Source organism: Coffea eugenioides, chromosome 3, assembly GCF_003713205.1.
Source record: "Coffea eugenioides isolate CCC68of chromosome 3, Ceug_1.0, whole genome shotgun sequence".
Taxonomy (NCBI): Eukaryota; Viridiplantae; Streptophyta; class Magnoliopsida; order Gentianales; family Rubiaceae; genus Coffea; species Coffea eugenioides.
In genome coordinates, this window is record NC_040037.1 from 949,229 (window position 1) to 960,786 (window position 11,558).

At 37.9% G+C, this 11,558-nt stretch overlaps 1 protein-coding gene across 1 annotated transcript; it reads left to right on the forward strand.

Annotated features, from left to right (window-relative positions):
• The first annotated feature begins 4,703 nt into the window (after positions 1–4,703).
• Positions 4,704–11,064, forward strand: LOC113767055 (beta-D-xylosidase 1). Its single transcript, XM_027311223.1, has 7 exons — positions 4,704–5,116; positions 7,554–7,832; positions 8,304–8,473; positions 8,567–8,664; positions 9,024–9,368; positions 9,695–10,108; positions 10,225–11,064. The coding sequence occupies exons 1-7, from the start codon at positions 4,712–4,714 to the stop codon at positions 10,800–10,802; spliced, it is 2,289 nt and encodes a 762-aa protein (XP_027167024.1). The 5' UTR covers positions 4,704–4,711; the 3' UTR covers positions 10,803–11,064.
• The last annotated feature ends 494 nt before the right edge of the window (positions 11,065–11,558 follow it).

Genomic DNA, 11,558 nt, shown 5'->3' on the forward strand with positions numbered 1-11,558 from the left:
TGCTTACCATTTCAAGTATTCTTGTGAAAAGTTGTGTGGCGCTTGTACAAAAGAAAATTGATTAAAAGGTTATTAGTTAGTGTTACCATTGTATGCTCAAGTATGTACACCTCGGTGCAACTTCACTATTTCAGAAGAGATTTGTTTGTGATCCATAATCTTTCATACGAGAGTCAGGAAACAAGCGTTCTTGAAACTGATTGAGATGAAGCGAGATGCCCACCATTCAATTATTCATCTTCAGCTGGGCTGAAAAAATCCCAATAATAAGGCACGACAGAATTGGACGCAGCCTGGAGTTGGAACATTGTATGCACTCACGAGTTTCTATCTGTAAACAATTGATGATGGGACAGCTTAAACAGACTTAGACCAGATCATTATTCATCAACGAAAAAATACACACGGCCTGTGGGGGATGCGGAAGATAAGAAACATGATGATGCTCAGATTAGTTGGCAACGCCTATCTGCTATATATATATCTGTCATTTAGTATGTTCATCTTGAGGATAAGAATGCTGAATACACTCGTGTATCAATAAGGATCAGCATTCATCACCATCCCCATTCCCATTCCACTGTTACAGCCTGAAGGGGAAAAAAAAAAGTATATATATATATATATATATATATATATATATATATATTATATCGTCCAATCGCAAACAAGCAAATAAATACTATAAAACAAACCAATATTGCTCATGGAAGAAAAAAAATTACATACTTCAAAAAAAAAAAAAGAATTATATGATTGAATGGAAAAGTATTTCATTAATTCACTCCAAGAATATATGGAAGAGCATAGACCTTACATGTCTCCTCCATCATTTCAACATTTCTTGCGTGCAATAGTAAGAAATTTTTTTTTTAGGGGAATTTTTATTCCTGGGTTGGGTTTTCTAGATTCTCATCCGGAGTTTGTGGATTTATTTGAACTGAATGGACGAGTGGGACCTCATGGTTTTGGATCAAGTTAGGCCTGCTGCTTGGTCCACAAAAAAAAAAAAAAAAAGACAGAGAGTCCAACAAATACGTTTCTTATTTAGTAGTGTTCTTGGTCACATTCCATGTCCATGCACAAGCCGCAACAAAGAAAGTCATTACTCATTACATTACAAACGTAAGATAAGAGACGCCGGGTAGCCATGGAAGAAAGACCGGGGGTTTGGCTGGCTACTGAGAAAGCAAGCAAAGCTAATAGAAGAAGATTAATCACTTTTTGAAGTTTCAGGTTCAGAAGACTAAGCAATCTTACAAAATTCATATATTCTCGAAGCCCCTAAATGCATCTGTCAAGACTAAACTCTGTGCTTATCCAAATTGCTATCACAATTAAACCTATCTAATCCATCTGTTGCATTTGTTTCTATGCTTGATTGTGGTTTTCGCATTTAAAAAAGGGTTTTACGAACAACTAAAAAAGGTATCGTATTGGGTTATTAGTTGACCAACAAGGACATCTACGTTATAATCCCGTGAAGGGTAATATGATAGTATAACACATGATTAACAATGATCAACAGTCAAAATTTTTAAGATAAAGGGGAAAAAAAAAAGAAAATAGATTGAAATAGTGGTCAAGATATGATCATCTTTCACCTCCTCAAGAACTGACTCAGGAAGATTAGCTTTAATTTCTTATATACTATTTTTATAACCTAACACCAACACATTCCTTTCACAGCCAATATAGAAAAACCAATCAGAGGATTAATTTTCTTCATCGTATTGCGTAGCTGTGGGGGCCTGCACCGATATGTATGGTTGCTTTGTCGTGCCCCAGTGACCAAAAGAGTTGGAATCGAAAGAAAAACTGCAAAGCATAATAGGAGGACCTCAAAAATATCAGGACCCACAAAGGTTATCCAATTGGTGAATGCAACGTGCAAGTTTCAACATTGTGGACAATCGCACAGCTGGTGAGGAACGAGGCTGTAATATCAAGGATGGGACATATATGGTCCAGAAAAAAAAACGAACGGATTGCGTTATTCTCTGGCATTGGCTAATTATACTAAAAGCGAAGGAAGGTCGTTATGCATTTGGTTTTAAACATACTCCATATGGTTATTATTATGCATTGGAACTTATGCTTCCAAGTTCGATGACGATCTGTCGTTATGGGACCGTTGGAATGAATTCATGCATGGATCATTGGGTCTAAAGTCTAATTTCTTCTTCTTTTTTTTCCCCCTTTTTTCTAGGAAAATAAAAAGTTGAAAAAGAAATTTGCTCCTCTATATTTTCTGTGCAAATTAATGGAAAATGAAAGCTATGGATTGAGTTGCATGACAGACTTTTTGCAACCTTTTTCTGGGGTCGAAAATGAATGCAAGCAAGTTAATATGCGTAAATAAGGTAGGTGGAAGTTTCTTGCGCAAACAAAGACATTTACCGGAGCCATGTACTTACCAGATACAAGATCAGTTAACTCCAGCCCCCGTTTTCTTTCATAAGAATTCCCTCCCTCTTAAAGGGAATCAGCAAGAGCAGTGCATCAAAACCTGGCCATATGTTTTGTTCTTTCTTTCCTATTAGTGCATCAAAACTGACAGCTTTTACGTACACCCTCACATTTTGATTCCTCTTTTCTCTTTGAGGATTACAGAACAACAGCTAAATTCAAATTAATTAATTAAAGTGCGTGCATACGCAAACGCAGACATACACGCACTCTCACACACCAACAAAAGTCAATAAATATTATTACGCCTGCGACAGGACGAACCTCACGTTTTTACCATTAGCAGGAATTTTGATCACGGGGCGATCAGGTATCATCACGAGGGCTCCATCCCTATTATTTCTACACGCCCACGGATTTCTTTCTTCTGGTTTTTGTGTATATACACATATTTCTTTCTTCAAGATCTCAAATCAAATGCTTGTTCCAGTCTGATTCTTGTTAACAATTAGATGAATAACTAAAAGAGATGAATAGGTGGGACATTTGACCAAACGCAACCATAATTATTAATGTTTGCATATTTCTTTACATGTCGACGCAGTATGATGGCATATCATTCGTTTGCCTCGATTTATCAGTCAAAATAGGTTAGATGTGATAAATGCGATCAGTCTGCAATTATAGGCTTCATCTATTGATGCATATATAATCCATACCAGGCAAAGCCCTTGTAATTAAGTCCCACTCTTGTGTCAATAAAACTGTCCATATCAATCCTTTTTTTTTTTTTTTGCCTGCTTTCGATCTCTGTACTGTGGTGGTTTTAAAGCTGTCATCAAGAAAATAGACAAATAGAGATGTATCCTATCCTTTTTCAAGGTGCAACCAATAATTATATTAATTACTTGCTTATCATATCCTATATTGAGATAATTAATCCCTCAAGGCACGATCAGTATCTACATCAGGGCGATGTGACGCCCCCTACTTCCTGATTGTGAATGCAAAATGTGGTCCTCCCAAACTTATCACAGAAACGTACGAGAACTTGGAATCTTTACATCCGCGTTGCGAATGGCTTTAATTAACTTACTACTAATAGCTTTGTTAGTTACTTACTTACTCCCTTACTTGCAAACTTTGCGTCGGTGGTACTTTCTCATAACAACTTTAGCACTAAAATGAAATAAACGAAGCATAAACGGGAAAACAGATCAATATGGAATAAAAAGAAGTTTGCTACCTAACTTCATTTGCCGAAGGCGATTTGATTCTTCCTTTTTTTCCTTTTTCCCCTAATTTTGGATGGCAATTAATCCCATATGAAAATTTTATATGTCTATCAATTTAGGTGTTTCGTCATGGTCAATTCTAAATTACTTCTTACCTGCTAAGTTCATTAGTATCGAAGAGGGAGAAATGACGATTTGAATTTAAAATCTCTAATTTTTAATAATTTTTAATTTTAACCATTAGACAAAAACTTCGTCGACATCTTAGCCATTTGTTTATGTAACTTTGTAAATGGCCGAGACAACAAAAAAATCATTCTATATATTCACTAACGATGCCCTTCCCAAATATCTTAATTGAAATACCGTAATCTTCATATAGGTTTTTAGAATCAATATTATATTCCGTACTTAGACTTTATAAGTATCTTTTATTTACTTTTTACATTAGCAAATTGTCATTGCGAGCCACATGAAAGAAAAAAAAAAGTATTGCTAATGTCATTGGGTTCAAACCTTGGCTCCTACCAATTGCCACAATATGTGGGCTTGTTGAACAAAATTCATATGAGTGCGTGGTACACCAGTGTGGTCCGGTAGTGGTTCAGTCTCCTCCGGATTATCCCTAGATCTCTTCAATTCTCCCTCCTCCTAGTATATAACAGTGTAGGTCTATCGTATCCGACAAAAAAAAAAGCTATAAAGCATTTCAGTCACTGTGCACGTATATATCTGAAATGCGTTGCATGGAGGAGGATAGATTTCCAATTTCATGCAAAATTGCAAATTGCGTGTTTTACTATCTCACTCCCACGAATTCATCACTCATCACCAAACAATAGTCTTAATTTGCATCTTTCTTTCCCATTCCTTGCTCTCTCTTGGAAGGGAGGGGGGAGGGATGGATGAATTTAAGAATTAAGGACGTGGAAATCCAATCACGAAGCTTGTTATTCCAATTTCCACGTCACGATAGCCGCCATTTTAACTCTACTTTTCTCTATATATACACTTCGCTCTCAGTCCATCCCCTTCACATACGAAAAAACAAACCAAATAACAGTAACATGGCTCAAAGCCAACGGCAATGCTTCTCATTTCCCATCATTTTCCTTCTCATTTTCCTATCCTCTTATACGGGACAATCACGTCCACCATTCGCGTGCGACCCCAACAATGCATTGTCCAAAACCTTCCCCTTCTGTAGCGTTTCTCTTCATATAAGAGATAGGGTTAAAGATTTGCTGGGACGACTGACATTGCAGGAAAAAATAAGATTGCTAGTAAATAATGCTGCACCGGTGGAGAGGTTAGGTATCAAGGGCTACGAATGGTGGTCGGAGGCGCTTCATGGGGTGGCTAGATCACCCGGAGTCCATTTTGGAGGTGAATTCCCCGGTGCAACCAGCTTCCCTCAAGTTATCACCACCGCCGCCTCATTCAATGCTTCCTTGTGGGAACAAATTGGCCGGGTATGGCATTTTTCGTTGTCTTCCATCTCCGGTTTTTAAATTACTTTCTTTAAATTTCTAAGTCTGATCATGACGTAGTATATCATAATAGTTTGATTACTCTAGGCAAGCCCTGATGCTGCTGAGAGCGTAATACGATTTGGACCTATAACTACTGCACTGCATGTCACCTGTACAACACGAACTTTGTAAAAATATGCTTGCTTAATTTTTCTTTTTCTTATGGCCGACACAAAACACATTACTTCTATCTCATTCAAAGTAAAAGAGGGCTTTAATATGCACCAGTGAGATTCTTTATTTTGTTAAAGGCAATCTCAAATAGGTATAAAGTGTGTTTAAGCAAAAAGCAGCCAACACATCAAACGTCAAAAGAGAATGATTTTGCATGAGAACCTACTAATTTTCCTTAACAAATATTGTTTCCCATGAAATTATCATTCATCTCAAAGATGGTAAGCTAAGTCTTAAAAATTTGGTCGTGGGGGCGAATTCTTCGTGATTGATCATTGGAATTGGGATGCTACAATGTGACAGTGTCACAAGACGTCCTAGCTGCTTTGTCATCAAGGACAGACCTTTTGACAGTTTTGTGTTTGCATGTGATATGAGTTAGGTGAAAATACAAATACTTAGCAAATTGTTGCAATAGTCCTATAACTTTTCATTAAGCGTCATTTTGAGCCCCTAAACATTTTCCTAGCCTTTTACCTAGCTTTACTCCAACTTGTTCAGAAGATCATTTTGGACCATTCTTTCATCTGTAAAGAACTAATTAATGAACCTAAAACTACGGGAATAAATATATTATTTTCTATAAAGGAATTCTGCCCAATAACAGTCCAAAAGAATTGTATAGAAAAGAGATTTGGTAGCTCAATCTGGGCTGCATATGGTAGGTAGCTGTAGCTCTGGCTATGGTGAAACTTTAATGTTAGGAAGGAACCCTGAAGACATATTTGTCGAAATCATTGGTGGTATTAGTTGCGGTAGTTCTTGTTTTTTGCCTATACCTAAAGATTGCAGAAGGTGCACAAAAAGATAGGGCCAGCAACACATCAGACAAAGCACGCAAGTGGATGGCAACTGAGCTATCATTACCAATATGTTAATATTCTTGATCATATGTCATAACCCTTTGAAGTTTTCTGATGCCACACTAAGAAATATGCGCACACAAAGCTGGAATCTTTTTTGTCGGGTTGATCCAAGAACTCGAACTTCAAATTTATTAGTGCCATCAAATGCCGTGAAAAATCCATCAAGGTTCCTGATTCAATCGAGAAAAATTTTTATGACTGGTAATCTTTACAACAAAGGTCACAAGTGCACTCATGTATGTTCTCTCGAGCATCCACAAAAGGGAAAAAAAAAAACACACACACACACAAAACTGTATGTCTTCCTCTGGTAAAAAGGGCCAGATATGTTGCTCAGGATCACGCAAGTTGCCATGTTTTTACCCGCGAATGGTGATTTTCCAAGCTTCTGTTGAGCTAATTGTATGATGCGTCCATGGCACATCTCATGAGGGGACCATTGCTATGATGTGAGGCTGGTCATGGTCCAGACAGATTAAGAAATTAACAGCTTAATTGTGATGATCAACTAAGTAGCCAATTGACAGCAATTATTATGACAATTTCACGACGATTAATTTGTGCTGCCAATTTCTTCAGACAGATTAGGTAGCTACAAGATTATTAGACGACTTATTAGCAAGGGTAGAAGGTGATTGGATTGAAAAGTCTCACTAGCCAGCCAGTTCAACTCAAAACGTCTTTTTTCTGTCATTTTTTTTTCATCATCTATGCAAATAATTGTTTGACACACTAGTCAGAAGATGATTAGCTTCATCTTTTAACCTCCAGCTTTTCCCTGTTGAAAAGGAGAAGATCAAGCATCAAAAGACAGTTTCAAAGACAGAGTAGTACACGAATTGATAACCTACTAGACTGACAATGACTTTTTGCTTTGGAAAAGAGCGACCCTAAATGCTTAATAATGAGAACCTACAGCGCAACCTTCAACTAATGCTAACCTTTACCTCTGTCCCCTGAGTAAACTGATTAATTAGGTGGCACTTTTGTGGTTACAGCGGCTAATTAATTACTCCAACCGTCCCCCAAAGTCCATGTTTTAGCAGAATTTAAACCTTTTTTTTTCAATCAATGTTTCATTTTTAATGTAATGTATCTTAGTTTGGCGATAAATTTTTTTTTTTTTTACGAATAAATGTGATTTGGACACCTGAAGTATTCGGGACAAGTCCTAAAAAAAATTTAAAATGATGAAATCTAGAATTCAGTGATTTTTCCCTATTACAAAAAAAAAAGAAAGAAAGAGCAACTGTGACAATCTTTTTGAGAAAAAAGGGAGAAAGAAGGAATGATGACGTTGTCATATACTCCGTACCAAACAAATAAGTGGCTTGCAGGTGGTTTCTGATGAAGCGAGAGCAATGTACAATGGAGGGGCTGCCGGTCTATCATTTTGGAGCCCAAACGTGAACATATTCAGAGATCCGAGATGGGGGAGGGGCCAGGAAACCCCCGGTGAAGACCCCATTGTGGCTTCTAGGTACGCCACCAGTTACGTGAGGGGGCTTCAGAGCCCAGTTGGGAATAGCTTGAAGGTTGCTGCTTGTTGCAAACACTACACTGCTTATGACCTGGATCAGTGGAATGATGTGGACCGCTTCCATTTCAATGCCAGGGTAAGAATTGTTCTCGATTGATTATTTTAAATGATTGTGGATAATCAGTTTTAGCGATATTTTCTATTATATTTTGATTATTGATTTTTTAATGATCGAAAAAGTTAAAATTTATGATCATTCAAAGAGTAGCTTTGCTTTTGCTGATTCTGATTATTCTCCACGATCAATTTCTGTAATCAGATTTTACAAAATTTAAAACAACCTAAAACAAACAAGGCTATGTGAATTACAATCGGGACAACAAGCAATAGAGCTTAGTTGCCCACCACAAATATAGTAACATTACCAACAAAAAAAAAATTTAGAAAAATGCTACAACTTTTTTATGTAGGGAAATTTCATTCTTATAAATTCATAGCCTTACCCAATGGCTTGATTATGCCAATAAGCCACAAGTAATTGCCATCTAAATCAGTTGTACATCGTTCATTAAAGGGGCTTGACTCTACTATTTCTTGACGAGTACAGGTAAACAAACAGGACTTGGAGGACACTTACAACGTGCCCTTCAAAGCTTGTGTGGTGGAGGGCAGGGTGGCCAGTGTAATGTGCTCGTACAATCAGGTCAATGGAAAGCCCACCTGTGCTGATCCCAGCCTGCTTCGTGGAACCATCCGTGGGCAGTGGCGGCTGGATGGGTACATGTCTCTAATAATTAACTTTCTGATGATCTCTTCTTGATGATGATACTACTCATAGAGATGCCACTAATTCAATCCAATCTCATGCAGGTATATTGTCTCTGATTGTGATTCCGTCGACACTTTCTTTAATCAACAACATTTCACCCCCACTCCAGAAGATGCAGTTGCAGCTACCATTAGAGCAGGTTACTTCAATTCGAGATATATTATCGCATTTATATTCCATTTACTTCATATATACTTTTGAAACAAGTTAACAAAAAATTTAGGCCTTATTAAATTTTTTTTTCCTTACATTTTCAATCATTCTTTTACTTCACGTACATTACATTCTGCAGAATGTGTTACAGTAATTTTTCTACAAAAACTCCTCAAAAAATGCAATCCAAACCGACTCTTACATTCAGATAAAGTGTTTTATAGTCAAATAAATCTTCATTACAGTTGGCATTGTGTGCAATATAAAGTCGATCCAAATGAGAATATAATCCAAATTTATATAGATGGTAGCTAATTAGGTTGGTATGAATGATTAACATTGTAGGATTGGATTTGGACTGTGGGCCTTTTCTTGCAATTTTCACTGAGAGGGCCATTCGTGCCGGCAAACTATCCGTGGCGCTTGTTGATGCGGCCTTAACAAACACATTACATGTCCAAATGCGCTTGGGCATGTTCGATGGAGCTAGACAGCCTTACCTGAACTTGGGTCCAAAAGATGTCTGTACACCCGCCCACAAACAACTAGCCCTTGAAGCTGCCCATCAAGGAATTGTTCTTCTCCAGAATAGGGCCAGGTCTTTGCCTCTGTCTACACACCTTCACCACACTGTTGCCGTGATTGGGCCCAATTCTGATGCCACGGAAACTATGATAGGCAACTATGCTGGTAAGTAAAAATTTTCTCAATCCCAACATTCTTTCTGATGTCATTTCTTTTTTTTAAGGGAAAATGGCTACAGCTGATTATCAGTATCTGGAGTAAATGCCAGTATTGGGCGAGAAAAAAATTTAAAAAAAAAACAAAGAAAAGAAAATAAGCTTATTTTAAAACGCCAAAATAAGAACAATATTCAAGATATATAGTTTTTAGTCTAAAAAAAATTACGATTTCCAAGGCAAAAAATAATTGTTTTCATGAACTTTGGTGAAGTATAGACCGGATCGATCTTTACCATTCATATTCTCAAAACAAACATTTGATTCATGGTGCAGGGATACCATGTGGTTACATTAGCCCTTTGCAAGGCATAGGAAGATATGCTAGGACAATTCATCAAGCAGGGTGCAATGGTGTTGCTTGCATCAGTAACCACCAATTTGGTGCAGCTGAGGCTGCTGCCCGGCAGGCAGATGCAACTGTCCTAGTGATGGGGCTAGATCAATCGATTGAAGCCGAAGCCAAGGATCGATTAAGCCTCCTTTTGCCTGGACTACAGCAGGAACTTGTCTCCAGGGTGGCAAGAGCTTCAAGAGGACCTGTAATTTTAGTCTTGATGTGTGGCAGTCCTGTGGATGTCACATTTGCCAAGAATGATCCACGCATTGCAGCCATCTTGTGGGCCGGCTACCCTGGTCAAGCTGGAGGTGCTGCCATTGCTGATATAATTTTTGGAACAACCAATCCAGGTACATAAAGATTTAACGTATTCAAGAAACTGTGTTCATTTTCTGAATTTTATTTTTTTCCTATAAAAGAATCTCCAGAATGATACGAGCGAGAAAGTTGCGTTGTTGCATTTCAGGAGCAAAGCTTCCCATGACATGGTATCCACAGGACTATGTAGTTAAAGTGCCAATGACAGATATGGGTATGAGGCCGGATCCATCAAGAGGCTATCCGGGACGAACTTACAGATTTTACAAAGGACCAGTTGTGTTTCCATTTGGTTTTGGTCTGAGTTATACAGCTTTTAAGGTAGCGTTAGCCCATGCTCCAACCACCGTTCCAGTGACTCTAGCAAGCAATTATGCATTTAAAAATATGACATTGTTGAAGGATGCAGTCAGAGTTTCTCACAGCAACTGTGATGCTATGAAGTTAGGCATGCATTTTGATGTACAAAATGTAGGAGAAAGGGATGGAAGTCATTCTCTTTTAGTATTTTCAACACCTCCAGCCGGTAAATGGGCTCCTGCAAAGCAATTGGTTGCATTCGAGAAAGTCCATGTCTTGGCTGGGGCTCAACAGAGGATTAGTGTTCATTTTGACGCCTGCAAGCACCTCAGTGTTGTGGACCGATTTGGAATTCGAAGAATTCCGATGGGTGTGCACAGTCTTCAAATTGGAGATCTTGAGCACGCCATAACACTCCAAGTTTGAAGTTAGAAGTAATAGTGGTGTGTTCTTTGGTACAATTCTGGATTTCAACCCTATGAAACAACAGCAATTGTGAATGTGACATGGTTCATAGGGATTATATATATTAAAAGAAAGGAAATTTGGTTAGTCATGAATGAATACGACCAGATCAAGTGTAGAAAAAGGTTGTAATGCATCTTAGATTGGCAAGTGTAGAAAGAACTCGATGATGTACTTCTTACACATGAAATAATTGAAGAATTGAAAGTTTGGTGTGTTGTTAGTTGCAGAGTTGAAATACTACTGCCATAAGCTTTCTGCAATCTCCTAGCCTTCTCCCAAGTGCCGAGGAACGCCCCTACTATCTGTCATTCATATTCGGTCACAAGACTGGTAACTCAAAATCTTTTGACTGAAAATCACTTGACTATATTCGGCTTGTGAATTAAGTTCCCCAGTTTTTTATGAATCAACATGTTACTGCATCAGACATAAACAGTTCCAAGAATATCCATCAAGAGAAAAACATGAAAAATCTAACCTTAGAGGGTGCATCTCATGAGCGAGTCCCCTGCCATCTATCGGTCATTGACCATCTCGTGCTAACAAATGTCATTGCACGCTCAATTATACACACGAATGATATAATGGAATCAGAGCACCCTTCTGGTCTAGTAAGTTACCCTTTATATACAGTTTCTTTAGACTCCCCTATCCTCTAGAGCAGGATAGATTAGGTTATATAAATGTTATCGTTGCAGTAAAAAAAAAAAAATA

Bases quoted from the DNA above. Each gene is read 5' to 3' on its own strand.
- LOC113767055 (XM_027311223.1), top strand. From the start codon at position 4,712: ATGGCTCAAAGCCAACGGCAATGCTTCTCATTTCCCATCATTTTCCTT. The intron at 5,117-7,553 runs GTATGGCATTTT...AGTGGCTTGCAG, and splicing joins TGTGGGAACAAATTGGCCGG to GTGGTTTCTGATGAAGCGAG. The intron at 10,109-10,224 runs GTACATAAAGAT...GTTGCATTTCAG, and splicing joins TTTTGGAACAACCAATCCAG to GAGCAAAGCTTCCCATGACA.